The sequence below is a fragment of the Mastigoproctus giganteus genome, chromosome 10 (genome assembly GCF_048544385.1).
Source record: "Mastigoproctus giganteus isolate SK-2022 chromosome 10, ASM4854438v1, whole genome shotgun sequence".
NCBI classification, from domain to species: Eukaryota; Metazoa; Arthropoda; class Arachnida; order Uropygi; family Thelyphonidae; genus Mastigoproctus; species Mastigoproctus giganteus.
In genome coordinates this window covers 111,332,209-111,352,958 of record NC_143584.1, presented here as the reverse complement: position 1 = coordinate 111,352,958, position 20,750 = coordinate 111,332,209, and the positions used below count along the sequence as shown (strand labels likewise).

The window sequence follows — 20,750 nt, the reverse complement described above, 5'->3', positions numbered from 1 at the left end:
ACCTTTGGGTTGCCGGGCAGGTACTTTACCCACTCGGCTAGCCCGGTCGGCACCAATAGAAGTGTCTGAATATTGATGATAGGGCAGTGTATACAAGACAGTGTTACTTGTTTATCTTGGAAAGTTTACTGGACTATAAAAACATCAACTACAAAGTATTTTGATGGTAGTTGTGGTGGGGGGAGGTTTTTTCTGCCAGAATACTTTCAGATGTAAAACTTGTTTTCTAAAAGTAGAAGTTTTTATTATCGGATCATCATCATCAGCCATTTTCAATCCACTGCAGGATGAAGGCCTCTCCAGCAACTTTCCAGTTCCTTCTGTTTTGAGCACTGGCCATCCATTTACTACCCAAAAACTCATGACTTTCATCTATCCATCTCTGCCTTTGTCTTCCAGGTTTTCTTCTAGCTCCTCTTGGGTACCATTCTGTTATTTTCTTAGTCCATCTGTCATGTCTTCGAGCTATGTGTCCTGCCCAAGACCATTTTAGTTTTGATAAGAATGTCCTTTACTTGAGTTTGCTGCCTAATCCACGTGTTTCACTTCTTATCTAACAGTCTGATTCCCAATATAATTCGTTCCGTTCTTCGCTGTGTAGTTCTCAGCTTCTCTTCCATTCTTTTGGTGAGTGCCCAAGTTTCACTTCCATAAGTCATGGTGGGAGTATACATTGATTCATTATTTTACGTTTCAGACAAACTGGGATATTGCTCTTCAGTATGTGACTATATTTCCTGAATACTATCCATCCAAAATTTATTCTTCTCTTGACTTCCAACCATTTATCATTATTACAGCTAATAACTTGTCCCAGATAAGTATATGACTCCACCTTTTCAATTTCTGCTCCTTCAATCATTATTTCCCTTTCCATTGCATGCTTGTTCATCATTACTTTTGTTTTAGCCATATTCATCTTTAGTCCAAAATCCTTACTAACTGTGCATAACTGATTAAGATTTTCCTCTGATTCTTTGGGATCGTGGCTTACGACCACAATGTCATCTGCAAATCGTAAATGGTTTTGGTACTCTCCGTTCACATTAACTCCTTTCTGCGACCAGTCTAATCGTCTGAAAGCTTCCTCAAGGGCAGCAGTAAACAGCTTCGGAGATATTGTGTCTCCTTGTCGAACTCCTTTCTAGATTTTAAATTTCCTACTGTCTTTGTCTAGTCTAATAAAGGAGGTAGCACTCTCATATATTTTCTTCAAAATCATAATATATGGGGTATCTATGCCTTGTCTTTCCAGTGCCCGAAACATTGCCTTATGCTGTATGGAGTCAAATGCCTTTTCATAATCCACAAATGCCAGGCATAATGGTGTTTTATATTCATTTGCTTTCTCCATTAGCTGTGATATTACGTGAAGGTGATCCATAGTTGAGAATCCTGTCCTAAAGCCAGCTTGCTCTTTCGGTTGATTCTCATCAAGTATTCTTTCTAATCTGTTAGTAATGACCCTTGTGAACAACTTGTAGATGTGGGATAACAAGCTAATTGGTCTATAATTTCCAATTTCTGATTTATCTCCTTTCTTATGCAGCAAAACTATGATTGCATTATTCCACTGCTTAGACATCACACCTTTTTTAATGCACTTTGTGAAGAGCCTTGCCAGTTTTTGTATTATGTCTCTTCCTCCCAATTTTAACAACTCTACAGTAACTTCATCTTCCTCCGGGGCTTTCCGATTCTTCATTTTCTTCAATGCATGTTCTACCTCATCAGGAAGAATATCGGGTATGTCGTATGTGTTGCTACTTTGCAATCCATCTTCCCCACTGCTGGGGAATATAATTATTCCCCAGCAGTGGGGAATAATTATATTCTACTATAGAGAACTATATAATTCTCTATAGTAGTCTTCTGCTATTTGAATTATGCCTTCTCTGCTGTTTATAAGTACACTATCGCTATTCTTCAGTTTCAGTATCATTTGTCTTTCTGTATTACTGCTCATGGCTGCTGATTTAAATCCTCTGTTTTCCCTTAATGCTTGTTCTACTTTTCTTTTGTTAAATCTTCTTATGTCCTCTCTGAGTCTCTTTCTAATGGCTTTGCATAACTCAGTATACTCAATTTTCTCCCTGTCAGTGTTTTTCTTGCTCTTCATTTGTTGTCTTCAGTTCATCATGACAAGTGTTTCTTGAATTTTTTCTTCTTTGGATTTCTGTTTCCCTATAGGTTTCTTGGGCTTTATCACTTTCAGAAAGTTGTAATATTCCTTGTCAATATCTTGGTCCTGAGCAGTCTGCAGAAGCTCAAACTTGTTAAGTTCCAGGTACATACTGCTTTTTCTCTTCCTCTGTTATCTCAAAGACCTTTGTATTATTTACTCGAGTCAGTTTTTTCCTTTCCTTTCCTACATCTATATCAAGTGTACATATTACCATTCTGTGATCACTTCCAACGTTTACCTTATTCAGGACGGTAACATCATTCACAATATATCTCCTGTTAGTGAGCATGAAATCAATTTCATTAGTTGTTAATCCATTTGGACTCTTCCATGTCCACTTTCTGTTCACCCTTTTCTTGAAAAAAGTGTTCATTACTGACAGTCCTTGAGATTCTGCAAATTCCACAAGTCTTTCACCTCTTTTATTTCTTTCACCAATTCCAAAATTTCCTATAGTTCCTCTTTCTGCGCTGTGTTGCCTTTTTCCAACCTTAGCATTGAAGTCCCCCATAATAATCGTGTAGTGGGTTTTCTGCTCATCTAGAAGACTCAATTTTGGTGTACGTTTCTTCAACATCTTCATCATGGCTCGCTGTTGGTACATAAATCATTATAATCTTTAGCCTGTACCTCTTAGAAATCTTGAGTATTATTTATTATTACTGATGCATAAATGACAGACATTTGACCTCCCAGATTCTGTGCAGTAAGGAATGTGACAAAAATATGCCTTTATTGTGGAAATGTTTATAAAATTTGCTTTGTTGTAAGTAAATAAATAATAAATGATACTCATTTGTTTTAAGTAAAGTGTGTGTTTGTTTTTTTAAATAAAATTTAGCCAGTTTCCAATATTATGGAAATAGCCTAATATTTTTTGGCAGAAAGCCAAAAAAATTGATCTAAATATACATATTTTGTTTGTTTTTGCATGCATGTTGTGGCACTTTCATCCTGTTAAAATGCATTTGTATAAGCAGTGTATATATAGCCTTCCTTGATCTTGCAATGATTTTTCTATTATTCTTTCATCAAATTTAAATTATTATTATAACTAATTAAAATATTTTATTATAAAATATATTTTTAAATAATAATAAATATCTGTCCAGCATATTTATCTGTGCTTCACAGATAAATTAACATGTAGGGTACTTTTTTTCTCTTATGCCACCACAAACGTTGAACAGGGACTGCCATTGCTCCTGGGCTAAATTTCACCAGACTTCCTTAACCACTTAGGAAAACAGTTTATTCTAGTAGTCAAAAATACACTGACCAAGCAAACTTCTTGAGTTGTGGTTTGTAGTTTCTTCAACAGATTATTTATGCCCACCGGGTTTTGTGTCCCATTTCATTGTGAAAAGTCAACAGTTATTCACTGTGCTCCTTTAGTCTGTCTTGTATAAGCATGTAAATACCATTGATACCTATATAGCCTTACTCACTTTCAAACTTTTTTTTCTGTTTGACACTTCTGTAATGACAATGTCATGTATCCTCAGTGCCTGGATATATGCAGTGGCCTACCACAGTGAAAATTAAAGTACCAATTCAACAATTGTGCCATTTTTCAATGAGAAAGTCCTATCTAGTTTATCTTTTTCACATTTACATACAATTTAATTCCTTCTCTCCATTCTTGGCTCTTGTGGCTAATGTTTTCTCATACTGAGATTTTTTCCTGCCTGACCCCCCCCCCAACCATCTGAGACGTTGTTACAGATAAACTCAATTATTATATAAATTTGTCCCTGGAACCCATATGGAGGAGAGTTTTTATTGGATTATAGTCTCAGAAACTCCTCTGGTCATCGCCTGGTTAGTCTATGGTCAGCCATTTCACCATTTTCCGTATATCGGCTGACACAAGGTGGAACAATCTACATTCAGTCACACCCATTGATGCGGTGTGTGCATCTGCCTTGACCTGGCAGCTGCTGCTCTATTAACTATCCGTCCACTGTGGAATGCTGCAGTTACAGTTCTCCACGGACAGCCCACAACATTTGCTGTTTCTGTAATACTGCCACACTTCAATCAGTACTCGATTGTCACTTTTTAAAGTAGTCAGTCAGATAATGTCCTTTGCCCACGTTGATGAAATACTTCATATGGACTGCATGCCACAAACCTGCAGTATAGTGTTGACCAGTTCTCACATGTGCAATCAGGTGGGGAGTAACAGCCAGTTGCTAAAATACAGGGGTGATCATAATGTTTTGACTGAACTGTGTGTATTAGTACTACTTATTTGTTATTTTATTTTTTTTATTTCAAATTGGGGAAACTTCACGTCATGTGAAATTTGAAGTATACATAGCTCGCTTGGCATCCATTTTGAGTGAGATCATGTTTCCCTTTCTTGTCTTTATGTGAAAGCAAAGCAGTAAGGGACCTTTCACAAACAACTCTAGTGAGATTATAGAAGTTTGTTTAATTAACAGTAGAGGAAATCAAGTATCCTTGACCCCACAACAGAGACATAATTCAAAGCTTTGTAGGTAATAGGGTTTCTTTACCGAAATCCTGGCTGTTCTGTTGAATTTGAAAATCCTGGGAAATCATTGAATCTTAATTTTTCCTATATCCAAAAATAAGAAGGCATGCCAATGTTACTCACTAAATCATTATAATACATGAAATTATACTTAATTCCTTGGTAAGAAATTTTTGATTAAAGAATAATTATTTTTACTCTGGTGGTACAATTTTAAGCTTAACATTCTAGCAATGCTGCCCACAGATTAAATTCTCATTTGACAGTTATCCTTATTGTGAAGTATATTTACTGTCTTATTTTTTATTTTATACACCTTAATGTCTGACCCAAAATCATTTGTTTTGCAATGTTTTAAGAACTCTGGTGAAGAAAGTGTAAAAATTATGTAGTTGGAGAAGGAAGTTACATATAATATTTATATGTATAATTAACCACTCTTTTACCACATGGGGTTTTAATATATATTTTATTAAGCATAGCTTAAACTAATATATACAATAGCGTGACGTTTCAGGTATCTTGCCGATACCCATCATCAGACCGTGCTGTTTGGGAATAGAGAAAATTAAAAAGGTGAAGATTACTAATTAGATTTACATTGAGCAGTTCTAAATTACAATCATAATTTTTTAATAAAGGATCAGTTATAAGATGCATTAACAATTGGTCATTTTATAATTTTCAATAATGTCAGTGAGTAGATAAATAATTCTAAGTTATAATAACAAAATGACTATCTCTAAGATTATAGTTACGTCATAAGGAGCAATTTTATGTTACTATTGCTCAATTATATGAGCAAAACTTGGTTACATTGAGCAATTTTTAAAGTTGCTTTACTTTTAGCCTTATTATATATACAATAGTGTGACGTTTTGGCAAGATACCCGAAACGTCACACTATTGTATATATTAATTTAGGCTATGCCTAATAAAATATATATTAAACTCCACATGGTAAAAGTGATTAATTATACATTTTAATAATTCTTAGTAAAAAGTATGGTTCCACATTAATGTCACAAGTGGATTAATTCAGCATTTACAAAAGAGTCAGTGAAATTTTCAAGTGCTTTGCACTTGAAGACAGTGAAGAAACACTTCCACTTGTAAGTGAAATCAAACACTGTTAGTATTTTGTTAAGAAGGAAAAAGATACTATAGAAGAAATTGTTAGCAAATGTGTTGCTGTTGATGGATTCTCTGTAAATGCAATTACAAGAAGTAATTTTTTAAGAAAAGAAATGAGATAAAGGGTATTTTCCTCCTGCAAACTCTAGTGATGTAATGAATGCCGTCATGTATAAACAACATAATATCATTAAGGCCAAAGTTAAAAATAATTTCTGCAAAGAAAAAAAAGCAGGTTAGAGGTTTGTTTTATATATATACAGGCATACCTTGAATAACGAATAGGATGTGTTCCACGAAATTACTTCATTAAGTGAAACTTCGTTTTCAGAGGTAAAAATACTATGGCCAGAATAGGGATACGTTCCTACGTAAAGAAAATGAAAAGCTTTTTTTTCGAACAAAGAAAAGTTTTATTAAATAAACAGTCAACTTACATACAAAGTGAAATCTCATTTTAAAATATGAGTCTAAAGTTGATTGTTTATGCTCTTTTTCTCTTTCATTTAACAATTGCTTATACGGAGTTATTGCATTTAACACTGATCGCTTAAAAAATAACACTTCTTCCTAAATCAGGATCATTTTCACTAAAAAAATTTAAAACGTTTTCAATGTCATTTAAGCACCTTTTTAAATCTTTGGTTGTTAACACTTTTTCGGCAGGAACTTCTTTAACTTCGTCTTCATTATCTTTGTCTTCGTTGCTAACAAGGTTTTCTAAATTTTCCACTGAAAAACCATCATCTTCTGCATTCAATAAATTTCTAACATCCTCTTCATCGACATTTTCGAAACCTATTGATCGAGCCATCTGGATAACTTCATTTCTAATTTCTTGTATGTTATTTTCTTCTTCTAGTACAACTTCTGGCCATATTTTGTGCCAAACTCCATTTAAACATTTCTTAGTGCCTTCTTTCCAAGAACTATGAATGTTTTCAATTGCGTTTTTAACGGTGTAGTTTTTCCAAAAAGTTTTAACTGTCATTTCCTCTTTATCCTGGCACCTCCGTAGCCAGGTGGGAAGGAGCAGCAGTGCGTAGCACACGCTTCTTGATTAAACCGGGGTTCGAGCCCGTCACCACCAAATACGGAGGATGCGGAAAGGTCAGGGAATGACCACCGCATATCCCGAGCAATATGGCCTTAGTTGCTAATGCTCCTTAATAAAAAAAAAAACCAAACAACAAACTCTTTATCCTCTAGTTCAGTTAAACTGCTTAATGCTCGACGCAGATAATAAGCTTTAAATGATGCTATTACTCCCTGATCCAATGGTGGAATCAGGGAAGTTGTGTTTGCTGGAAGAAACAACTTTGACAGGAATGCATGTGTCCAACGTGTTAAGATCAGTAGGATGTCCTGGAGCATTGTCTAACAACAAAAGAGCTTTTTCTTCAAAGTTTTTTTTTTTTTTTTTTGACAATACCGTTTTACTTCAGGACAAAAGTGGTTAACAAACCAATCAGTAAATAACTCCTTGGTAACCCACGCTTTTCTATTTGCTTTCCATATTACAGGTAAATTCATTTTTATGTTACCTTTTAACGCCCTCGGATTTTCTGAATGGTAAACTAATAACAATTTTAATTTATAATCGCCAGAGGCATTTGATCCAAAGAGTAACGTTAAACGGTCTTTGGCTGCTTTGAACCCAGCAGCTGATTTTTCTTCAATAGAAATGAAGCTTTTTGTTGGTAGCCGTTTCCAGAACAAACCACTTTCGTCAACATTGAACACGAAATTTGGAAAATTTTCACGTTCAATTATTTCCTTTAGTTTTTCTGGAAACTTATTTGCAGCTTCTCCTGTTAATTTTACACTATGAATCCTGGCCCGTTTTTTAAATTTCTCAAACCAACCACGAGAAGCCCCAAAGGTTTCTGCAATTTCTTCGGTTTGTTTAGATTTCAGGTGATTAAAGTGGAATTTTTTTTTTATGTTAAATGGGGCTTGAAATTGCCGACTTCGTTATAGCGAAGCTTCGTTATCAGAGGTATGCCTGTACAGTAATACCCCGACTTACGCGAACTCGGAGTTACGCGGTTCTTGATTTTTTTTTCGTTTGGCAACACTGCCGCCCACTATCTTCAAGGTCGTTTTTCATATGTTATCGATTTTCGGTGCGACGGCGGAGAATGAGAGCGAAAGATGAACAAAATTCAACTTTACTGCACATGAGCTGCACATATACGAGAATTTGTATTCCAACTGTCGTATTTATATGTATGCGTTCGAATTCGTGCTCAACTTTTGTCGGCAATTACATCGTTTTCACGAGAGAAATGGATCGCGTCTGTTGAGCCGTATACAGTCAGTCCTCGTATAACACGTGTTTACACTACACGAATTCGATCATACACTATGTATAAATACGGTAACGATATCTTATAATATAACACGAACCGAATTGGCTTATGCACGATTCGCCTTTGTGTTTACAACAAATGGCAGTCGAACGCAGAATCACCCCAACCGAACGCAACACGATTCAAGAGAAGATTCAGAAAATGTATTTATGTTTTTTATATCAGTGAAGGGGAAACACATTTCACCATAATAACGTAAAAACCAATACAATTCCAGCTATCGGTATGCAATTAGATCGAGTTTGCTACCAGTTTATAACAGATTCCACTAGCAGAAACACAACTGGATTTTTATTGTTTTATAATAGTAACCCCTAGAAATGTGAGGTGTTAATAGTGTATCTCTGCCTTTATGGTGTTGTTTATTCAGTTGCTACATGCGCGCAGCTTTGTTTATGTGTATCAAGCGTGCCTCCTTGTTTTCTAATTGTGCTTTATTCCCTAAAAATGAGTAAAATACTTAAAAGGTGTGAAAAGTAAGCGTACTGGTACACTGCAGATTCAGAGAGGAAAAAGAAAAGCAATTACTATCGATAAACAGAGGAGGACTGGGTCAAAAATTCTTACCCTGGAAAATTTATAGTGGCCTCATACTATGGTTTATGGCCAAAATCACACCGGCTCTCCCGGGTTTCCCCGGTAAGGCTTATGGCCAGTCCACCTCTGTCGATAGAGAAAAAATATGAAATTGTGAAACGCTTTGAGCAAAATGAAAGACCATGTGATATTGCACGTGCTACAGGCCTAAATGAAGCAACGGCGAAAAGCACATGACAATTGCAAACTTGACAGGTTGAAAATTGAAAAGGGCTTAAAAATTTTAGAAAACATAGACTCCAACAAAGAACGTGTTATAGCTACAAAGCAAGGAATAAAAAAATTATTAGCTTGCTACGAAGAAATTCTGCATGAAAAAAAGGCGCTGTGTCGTCAGACAAATTTGTTAGATTTTATGAAGCCATCGACATCGAAATAACTTTTTTACGTAAGTCATTTATTTTTTTAATACATATTTTGTATTAATATGTATAAAGAACTGCAATTTTATTAATATTTTTCTTCTAAACTAGTGTTTTTGTGTCTTCTTAACTAGTTGTACCCCGACTTACGCGAATTTGACTTAAGCGATTTTCGTCGGACCCGCCTATCGCGTAACTTCGGGGTATTACTGTGTATATGTATGTGTGTGTATATATATATATATATATATATATATATATATATATATATATATATATATAATCTTTTGACAAATATTTGTCTTTGTGGGTGAACATTCATGTGGATGAAAGCAAATTCTGGAGCTTTGAATTATTATATTGAATTAAATTAAATTTGAATTATGAATTATTGGATCACTTTCTGTAGAAAGTGCTGTAAGAGCAATAGATACTAAACTACAAGAATTAGATCTTGGTATTCAGAAGCACATTGTATTACACATGATACCAGTATGATGATAAATTTGGAAAACTAGTGAGTGGCAAACATTATTTATGTTATGTTCATGGCATACATTTTGCTGTATGTGATTCTTTTTGTAAGAAAACAGGTGATTCTGATTTAAAAAAAAAAAAAAAAAAAAAAAAAAAATTAGCACAGAAAAGAAGTCAGATGAAGGTAGTTAGGTGAAGAGATTGAGCACAGCCAACCTAAAAGTACTGAAACCTTTTTTTATCATTTTGTGTTTATTAGGAAATTTGAAATAAATCTAGATATCATTTTGCACTTGTTTTTAAGCTGATGGATTTTTATACTAGTTCTAGCATAACTCCGGATATTTCTGAATTGTTTTGATTTTTGCATTGAATTATCAGAGTGAAGGTGGTGAAAGTAATCAAGAGCAAGATGATAAAGAAGAAAGCCACCCACCTCAAAGGGAACCAAGACACCCTTTTCAGAGGCGTTTCTATCGGGGTCCACGAAGGCCTCAAAGAAATATTGATCAAGAGCTGTCAGAGGTAGGTTTTTACGTATATTGTGGGCCACTGCTTATCTTTATAAGCAGTGGTACTATTGTGAATAGCTATCTATTCTTTAGTGCATGTGTGATATAAATAGTGTTTCAGCTCATTTTGGCAACAAGGTTCTTTTTGCTTATTTGTTTAGCACATTACTGTTATGTAAGGCCTGACATAGCAGAGTGGTCAGGAGCGAGAGTGCATAGCACTCGTTACTTGAGTAGACCAGGGTTGAAGCCTGTGACTACGAAATACGATAAATATTTGTATTGACGATTTATTGTAAACTCTACTGACTTGGTTGTCGTGCCAGAGTATAAACAGAAAATTTATTTAAATTCACCAGTAAGAAAGTTTTGTTACAACCTTGCTGATATTAAGCCTGATATCAGTGTTGCAAGAAGAAAAAAAAAAAAAAAAAAAAAATCTGTTTAGTTTGTCAGGTGTTACATCCTAATATCATGTAGTCATGGTAAGATATTAGACTGAGATTATGAATGTGTTAATTAAATTATTAACATGTTTTTAATATAAAAAAAACATTAAATCAATAAGAATGCTAGTTGATAATGTTTAGTAACATGTAACCAATTGTTATTCATCCTCCAGGCTTATAGTTCCTGGTTGTATCTCTGGAAAATGGTGTCAAGTGTGGGTTGCCTTGCCCTCTGCTTCGTCATGTAATTTTTTTTTTTTTTTCACAGCAGCCAATACCTTAGTTGACTGTCTTCCTGACAGGTGTAATCTTAAGAGGAATGATTCAAACTGGATTACTTAGTTTAAACACTCTCATCATAATGAATCCACATAAAACAGGGTTGTGTGAAATGATGTACAACTTTACTGCACTTGATCTAGTTCAGTAAGGTGACTTAGATTACAGTAGCTGAAGTCTGGCTACAGCCAATAGTATTTAATTGTCTTTTTTAACTGACAGTAGTCAACAGGTCTCAATGTAGAAAGTCAGACTGCAGAAAAGCTCATTGGGCTCCAATGTCAAGCTTGGAATGCAAGATATCATTACCATTGCTTTCAGAATATGGGATTTACAACCATAGGTTCTTGAAGCCATTCTGCAAATTACACACAAATTAGTCATATTTTCAAAGTGTTCACAGTATTCATAAGATAATTCTTTCACTCATTGATATACTTTGTGCCAACATCTGTAACTTTATGGCTCTAGTTGAAACCTGGCTCACTATAGAGATTATCTCACCTTCCTTGCTCATAATTTGTAATGTGTTTTTTATCTTGTCATAATTGTTAGGAATGGTATGGCATATGCCTGTTTGTAATTAAAGATTACTCTGTGTGCAGTCACTTCTAGTTCAGATTTATTTCACTTACTTTCCTCTCCCTTTACTAGGGAGAGGAAAGTGAAATAAATGTTCTAATCTTGCTACTTCTCTCACCTTGTAATATTTTATTCTGATTACAAATCACTAGATGTATTTTTATATTGTTGCTACATGCCCTCAACTTGCTTCAATGCTCATTTGTGTTCTGCTTCCTGCCTAGGTGCCTCCGTAGCCAGGTGGGAAGGAGCAGCAGTGCGTAGCACACGCTTCTAGATTAGACCGGGGTTCGAGCCTGTCACCACCAAATACGGAGCATGCGGAAAGGTCAGGGAATGACTACCGCACCAACACCGGAGCAATATGGCCTTGGTTGCTAATGCTCCTAAAAACCAAATAACAACAATAACAACAATTGCTTCCTGCCCACAGGAAATACCTGTAATAATATTTAATCTACAAATTCTAAAATTAGGATTTGGTGAATTTTTTTGTAACTTTTTTTTTTTTTGCTTGATCTACCTGCTTAGATTTTTTTTCATCATAGATACGTGGCTTGTTGAAATTCATTTTTTGTGTGTTCCGTTAATAAGATTTGTTTTATTTCCAGTTATTGTAAACCGTAGTATAATCCTACTATTATCATTATTCTAGGTTTGGGGTCAGTGTTTCCTAAGCAGAAGTTTTAACTGTATTTATGTATGCCAGAATGAAAAATGGTGTTTTTTTTTTTTTTTTTCCTGAGAATTCTTTGTATCTTTTAATTTGCTTTCTTGTTCTAATTTTTACCCAGGGATCAGAATTGTGCACCCAGAGCACAACCTGGATGCATTGGTAATGCCATGTACATTTTTTATTATTAAAAAAAAAATTTTTTTTACTAAGCATTTAATTTCAAAAATTTTTTAATTTTTTCCATTTTGATACAGGATGTAATCCTGGATCAGTTGATAGCTTGAATATACCATTTGGAAAATCACTTATCCAAGCTCTTTCAAATATTCTTTCATCTAATCTGTGTGATTAGGAGATTAGATTCCCCATCTAAATGTCTCTGCTGTTGGTCTGGATAGCATTCTTAATTGTTGTGTAAAGATGGCCAGTTTCCTTCATTTTTCATATTTATTTCATTTTATTTAATATAGTCATTCTCTGACCTCAGTTCTCTTCCCCCCCCCTCCCCAACACACACTTTGAAACCTTCAAAGACATTGGCTTGGTTGGTCCCCTAAGTTCATGAATCCAATTAATCTTTCTGATTATCAACCTGTCTATTCAGTTTATTTTTTTTCTTAAATCTAAATGTGTTCACTATAGAATTTCTTGTTATGATTGCTGTCCTAAATCACATAAATGGCCTGGGTTCAAGTCCATGTTGACAGGACTTTAATATTCTGCTTCTGAATATACTGACTATGCAAATCATGCAGACTTCCTTGAATAGTTATGGGTCTTACTATTCTTAAACTCTAAAATTTTTCCAAGAAAAATTGATCCTCCTAATTACAGTAAACTTTATTTCACCACAGAACATCTATAATCAATGATATAGACTTCATGTTAGTAGTAGCAAATGAGGCAAGAAAGCAAGCTTATACATTATCATTAATAAAAAATAAATTCCCATATCACTTGTCCATCTGTCTCTGTCCATCCCCACATGAATTAGTCCCCCACTATGTAAAATTTAAAAACTATTTGAGACCATTACTCTCAAATAGTTCAAATTAATCACCATTACTCTCTAGCATGATGCTGGTCTAGGTAGCAGTCATCCAGTAAATACATGAATTTCTTCTTGCTACTGTGTGAGTGATCACTCACTCACACAGTAGACACTAAGACACTGATTTACTGGTCTACTCTATATGTCTGTACATCTTGTTATACTCATTACAGTCATTAGGTCCATAACACACTTTTCTTTTCTCAATGCTTATGTCACACCAAACCATCTCAACTTTGCACTGGCCACCCATGTCAACTGGATACTTCAAACCACCAGCGGTTGCTAACTGGTGGTTTGCGAACTCCCAGGGGCTCGTAAAAATATTCCAGGGATTCGCACTAAAAATTCTGCAATGCGTCTCCTTAGATTTATGTAGGTATCTAACTGTAAACTACAAAATTTAACTAATAATAAACAAAGTAAAATAAAAAGTAAAGAATTTCCAAAGAAAGAAACCACATCTCCCACAATTCCTTATAATTAGCTTACTATCTTATAGAATATCATGTTAAATAAATGTTTACATACATAAATTATTTTATCATTATGTATTGGTACTTTTTTTTTATTATTTTTTTAAACCTATAGTACTTAGTAACATTCATGATTTGAAGGTTGAAAAGATGAAAGAAGATACTTGTTGATATTCTGTAGATTGTAATCTTCAGGAAATACGTATAAAGGAAGGTTGTTCCAGAAAACAGAAGTTGAACGAATAAATGAGGAAGAAGAAAAGTTGGTTCTGAGAGTTTAAACTTGGACAGCAAAAGGATGTTGACTTGTTTGGACTGCTTTGAAAGAGTGGAAATTACAGAAGCCAGTATCAATACAAATAGAAACTATTGCAAGTATCAATAGAATAGGCATATGACAGAAACAGTATGAGACAGTGGGGGGACTGTTATAGAGATGAAAAATTATAAATGTAACTGCCCTCTTTTGAATGGAATCTAGAAGCTAGAGAGGTTTTGGGAGCACTGCCCCAGATATGGGAACAATATTCCATGGTAGGCCGGATTTGCGATTTCTATAGAGCCAACAACTGTTTGGAACAAAAGTAATGCAGATTGAAAAGGAAAATCAAGTTTCTTGCATAGAAATAGTCATTGAAGATGAGTATAGGAGCAGAAGAATTGTTTTTGCGAGATATAAGACAGGACAAAGTTTTAGAAGGATTGAAATTAAATTATCTTTGCCTCACTTGAGAATTACATGGCTGTCAGCATTTAAAGATTTGGCAGTGGATACTCTAAGTTGAAGCTGTTCGAGCAGGACGAGGTTTCTTAAACTGGAAGGTGGAATACAATGTGCTATTGTCAGCAAAACTGTGGATAAGATTTCCAGTCAATGGAAGAAGGTCATTAATATACAATAGGAAAAGTGGGAGAAAGAATGGAACCTTGGTGAACACAAGCATTAGTGGAGAAGTTAGAAGACTGAGCCGTCTACCCTCACCTGCAGTGAGCAGGCAGAGAGAAAACTGGATATCCAATTACAAAGAACAGCTGGAAAACCATGAGATGGAAGCTTATTTAGAAGACTTATGCCAAACATGATCAAAAACCATTGAAATGTCAAGAGCAATGGCTTGAGTTTCCCCATTGAATTTGTCCATAGATGGGCAACATAAGCCAGAATATCACCAGTGGAACGACACTGACTGAATCCATGCTGGCGATAGTTGATCAGATGAAAGATTTCCAGGTAGTTTAATAAGAGTTGGCAGTTAATTGATTTCTCCATTACTTTGGAAAGAGTGGAAGTAATGCAATGGGACAATAATCACATGGAAGGGATTTGTCACCCCCTTTTAGGAACTGGCTGAATATGAGCAAAATCCAAGCAGAAGGAAAAATACCTTTTGGAATAAGAAAGTGAAACGAGACAACACAAAACAGAAGTTCAGGGGCACAGGTACTGAGAACAAGTGGAGAAATACCATCAGGACCTGGAGCCTTCTTAGCATCAGATTCCACAGAAAGCATTGAATGGAGCATACCAGGAATGGTTTGAGGTGATTTATCAAGATCATCAATACATGAGTTGGAATAAAAATGGGATGCTAGCAGGTCAGCTTTATTCTTGGCTGAAGTGACAACAGAACCATCTGGTTTTGACAGAGGTTGGAGCAGAGATGGGCAAAAGTTGCAGCAAATAGCTTTGGCAAGAGACCAGAATGCTCAGCTACCATAAGGACAAGAGGCACGTTTTCTACTCTTAGCCTGTCCAAAATCTAGTTTGGACTGATTAAAGATTTTTTTAAAAATGAATTTCAGATCATGTATTTGTGACTTGTGAGCACAGGAAAATACATCAATAAGTTCAGAGCTAAGCATTTAAGTTTATGTAAAAGGCACAAATTCAAACATGGGTAAAACAAGCATTAAAAGCTATTTTTGCATTAAAGATGACTTGTTTGAGTGGCCAAGATAATTAAAAGCAGACCAAGTACACCTATATCTTCCATTATGCAGTATGATTAATGTTTTTTGAGTTTATGATGGGCACCATGGTAAGATCCAGTCTTCCTTACATTCAAAGTTACAGCTCAAAATTGGTGTTCACAGACCAGCTGCTGCTAGGTAGTCCACCAGAATAAATCTATTGGTAACTCTCTGGGAAGTAACCAGATCAGCTAGTGTATATTCTTGCTGCCTCTACTCTACCAGAGTGAGTAGTGTGTATGCGGGGGACATTGTCAAGCCCACGTTATGTCACAGAACTGAGTGCGAGTTGTATGTATGTATGTGGGGGGGGGGGCATTGTCGAGACCACATTATGTCAAAGAACTGGGTACATGCTTGACACTTAATTCCTTCCCACCTCTTCTTATTATATCATGAATAGTCAAACAAATAGAAACTTATTTGGGAAAGATTTAAACACCAAACACTTTCCTCATCCATTTCATAAATACAGTGGATTCCGGTTATTGGGGCAGCCATTTATTTGGGGCAAATCTTAAAAAACAGAACCCAATCGAGAAAATATCCAGGGTTTACTTCCCATTTTATTGATTTGAATAGGTTCTTTGAAATTTGATTCTAATAACCAGTGATCACTATACCTGGCACTTGCTGTACTGTCTTATGTTACCCATTTATGAACAAACTCAATGCAAAGTGTGGTGAAACTCAAGCAGTTGCTCTTTGCAGGCTTAAATGTGTCCTAAATAAGAGTCCATCTTATGGATCACAGTCAATTTTTTGTAATTGAGGATCCATATCCCCCCCCTCCCCTCTGTTTTCTAATTTTTCTACTGATGTCTGTTCTCCAAGGTTCAGTTCTTTTTTATTCTTTTTTCCTCAAAACAGAACCTTGCCCTGCACAGAGCTTCAACTTGTAAAATATCCACTATCAGTTCATTAATTGCTGATCTTCCCATAATTATTCAATGGAGCAAAGATAAGTTAATTTAAATTCTTCTGACATGCACTGCTGTCTCATATTCTCACAAAAAATTCTTCTCCTATGCTTATCTTCAATGAATTTAAAGAATGCAAAGAAAACTAGCAAAGAATTCTTTGCTTATGCTAACATTAGAAGAAAAGGGATGAGCTATATTAGGCCACTAGCTGAGTATGGTATAACTACTGATGATCTTGTTCAGGTTGCTGACAAGTTAAATATTTTGCATCTACATTCACCTGCAAAGAATTTTTTGAGATGGGAATACCGAAGTACAATCTATAACTAGGATCCAAATGATTTTGTGATAACTGAGAAGTGGAAGAGAAATTGAAGGTAGAAATATGTAAAACACATGGGGCTTATGGGATCTATCCAATTACATTAAAAGAAGCAGCAAAGTAGGTTAGCAAACCTTTAGTCCTAATTATGACAGCATCCTTGGATTCAGGAGTAGTTCCTCTGAATTGCAGATGTGCAAGTTTATTCCTAGTTTACAAAGTGAGGATTTACAGACATGTAAGCTTGACTTCTGTTCCAAGGAAAATAATGGAGTCACTGATTAAAGATGTAATGCATGACAATCTAGACAGGAATGCAGTTTTTCAGCAGTCACACAGTATGGGACTTAGTAAGAGGCAATCTAACCAGTTTGATTGGATACTGTGATGTAGTAACAAAATAACTGGATGCAAAATATAATTCTGACTTCATAACTTAGATTTCAGAAACTTTTAATATTGTTCCACAAAATATACTTCTGTTAAATTTTAGCAGTGTGGCATTAGGGGGAATGCTATTGTTGTGGATAATGGAATGGTTGAGTGAGAAAAGACCAGACAGGGAGTGGTTATCAATGAGAATTGCTCTTCTTGGACTAATGTTATCAATGGAGTCCTCTTGGTTCAGGTGCCTGGGCCCTTACTATTTACAGTATTTATTAACAATACTGATGAAGGCATATCAATCTTACTGTCTAAGTTTGCATTTGATATGAAGCAGGCTAGTTAATAATAATCAGGGTATGCTACTGCAACAGTGTCTGGAAAACTTAGGCATATGATCTGCGAATAACAAATGAAGTTTAACATTGATAAATGTAAGGTACTGCATGTGGCTGTTGTTGTGGGGACTTCATGGTGCATAAGCTGCTTTGGCTATAATGCACCTATTCAGTTTTTATATGAATATATAAAATTCTTGCAATGTTAGAAAAGGCTGAAATCAGAAATGATTAAAGACTCCAGTTTGTTTCAGAAATTTGAAAAATTCAGGAATATTTGCATTGTCACCAGTGACATTCTCTAGAGTTATTGGTTTCCCAAGGTTAACCAATGATAGCAGGGTTGTATGTATTTCTGTCTTGTTGCATTCAATGAGAATGTGTTTAACAGTCAGATTTACAGAACAGTGTAGAGACTGGGGTGGATCATCTCCTGTGAGTAAATGAAAATGAGTTAAATGAGTAGGACCTATTCTTGCTCTTGAAAGGACTATTTCTTTTCTTCTTGATGTACGGATACCGGAACGCCAAATTTTCGGATCCTGTTTAAATTGAAAAAGTTTTATTTGTTTGGGAATGCCAGAGTGCTGTCCATTCTGTTAGACATGCACCATGAATGATTTGTGGATAGTCTGATGCTGGAACAGAGACATTTGTTAAATCTAAGATAGTTGAATTTTTTGCAGCTTCATCGGCCAGTTCATTACCAGAAATTCTGGAATGTGCCGGAATCCAGCAGAAGGTGGCCAGTTGGTAGCACTCGTCAATCTGCAGTAATAATCTTCTAATTTCATTTAGAACAGAGTGAACTTTATCTGAGGAATTACATAATGCCATGATTGAGCTGAGGGAATAGGTGTAAATAACAAATTTTAATGAAGAGTCAGAACAGATCTTTTCTAAGGCTAGTTTATTTGCATATAATTCTGCCAAGAAGATAATGAATTCAAGTGGAAGGGATGCTGAGAAAGTGGCTGTTTGGAAACACTGCAGCTACTCCAACATTTGAGTTAGATTTAGAGCCATCCGTATAAATTGGTGAAAAATCAATATATTTACAAGCATGAACTGCATGAAATTGTCTGGTATTTGATGCTTGTAGAATATTCTTTCCCCATTTGCAGAGGTGAGTGTCACAAGTCGGTAGAACGGCAGGACTCCATGATGGTTGAGCAAAATTTACCACCTGTTGTACAAAACGAACAGAAACACACTCCAAACCTGCATCAGTTCAAGGAGGTGAAGACCAGCTGGTTTTACTACGCTAGATTTCTTTCTGTAGAGGTTTTCTAGTACCGTATTGAATAGATATGGCTGAATGGGATGCGAGGCATAACAATGTTTTCCTACATAATGTTAGTGGCAGCTCATGAGTGTCAGTGTAATGTCAATGCAGCTCATGAGTGGCTATGAGTTGGTGTTGTTTGAATGTACCAAGTGCAATCCTCACGGTGCTGTGTTGAACTGGATCAAGCCAGCGCTTGCTCTGGCAGATCCATAGACAGGAGTGCCATAAATGAGATGGGATCTGATTAATGCCCTGAATAACTGAAGCAGAGGTGCGATCTGCACTCCCATGTTAGGGGTGGGGGGGGATAAAGTTCTAAGTATATTTAACTTTTTTATACAGGAAGTACGTACATTTTTAATATGGTCTAAGAAATTTTATTTTTTGTCAAGGATTAATCCTAGAAATCTGATGTTAGTAGTAACTGGGATGGAGACATTGGAAATTTGAAGTTCAGGATCCAGATAAAGTTTTCGTTGTCTACAAAAATGGATTGCAACTGTTTTCTGCTGAGCGAGTCTGTAGCCATTGAGGCTGGCCCATTGTTGTATTTTATTTAGTGATATCTGAAGCAGTCTTTCAATAGATCTCATATTTTGGGAATGGCAGGAGATGGAAAGGTCACCTGCATAAAAGTAAGTCTCAATTGTGTTTGGAAGCTGTGTAGTGATGGAATAGATTCTAAGAGCAAAAAGAGTGGCACGCAATACTGTTCCCTGTGGAACACCTTCCTGAAAATTGCAGAGATAGCATGTTGATATCTCACTTGGAACGATCTAAAATTTAGAAAATTCTAAACAAATTTTGAAGGTTGTCCCGTAGACAGAGTGTAAAGATCATTAAGTATGCCATGCTGCCCGCCATGTGGTGTCAAATGCCTTCTCTATACCTATTGAAACCAATACTAGATGTTCGTGCTTAATGAAGGCGCTGCGAATGAAAAATTCAGCCTTGACCGTGAGAACCAAGCAAGTCGTGTTTTTTCGAAAGGAGTGTTGACTATGGCTCATTAGATGTTCTGACTCAGTGATCCAGACGAGTCTACTCTGGACAACATTTTCAAGGATTTTGCTGAGGCACCTTGAGAGAGATATTGATCTATAGCTATGGGGGTTGGATGGATCTTTTTCAGGCTTTTTAGGAATGCCAAAACAATAGAATGATGCCAAGAAGATGGATAAACATTTTCTAAAAAAATGTGGTTGTAAAAGAGCAGAAGGCGGCACAAAGCTTTGTCATCAAGATGTTGCAGCATGACATAATAGATCCCATCTGGTCCAGCAGCACCATTCTGGGCTGTTTTTATGGCATGTAAAAGTTCAGACTATTGCAGCAGTTTGTTATACGGTAAGCTGCGAGTAGTTTGGAAGTTAATAGTATGCTGGTCTTTACTGTTTTTAATTCGCTGGAAAGATGTAGTATAAGCAGATGCTGCTGATATTTCAGCAAAGGTATTTCCCATGTCCAAAGGACTTAATAGATCCTTGCCCATTCCAGGAGAGGATTGGAGATGGTATGGTTGGAAACTTACCAGATAACTGTAATTTTTTTTTTTTTTTTTCCCAAATTATTTTGCTGTCAGTGTTTCTGTTGATGCTGGACGCAAAGCAGGTCCAGGATTCTTTCTTGGCTTGCCTTTCTATGAAATGTGCTTTTGCCCTTAATTTTTTATTTATCAGATTGGATATTGCTGAAACAAATTCCAGGCTTTATTTTTTGCTATTCTGCATTCCTCATTCCACCAATAATTATGTTTTCGGCAAGGGGGTAATGTTTTTGACCACATTTAGGAGATGCAACGTGATGTAATCTGTCACAACATCGGTAGTCTGAAGAATTTTTTTCCTCATCAAAGGATATTGATGACTGGAA

The 20,750-nt window shown here is 35.8% G+C and overlaps 1 protein-coding gene across 3 annotated transcripts in view; it reads left to right on the top strand.

The window, feature by feature from the left end:
- Positions 1-20,750, top strand: part of LOC150079221 (uncharacterized) — a 229,452-nt gene that overhangs the window by 122,225 nt on the left and 86,477 nt on the right. For all 3 annotated transcript variants that reach the window (XM_090383647.1, XM_090383648.1, XM_090383649.1), the window contains exon 6: positions 10,009-10,152. In XM_090383647.1, coding sequence (XP_090239773.1) covers positions 10,009-10,152 — 144 coding nt within the window. The remainder of the gene's footprint in view (positions 1-10,008; positions 10,153-20,750) is intronic.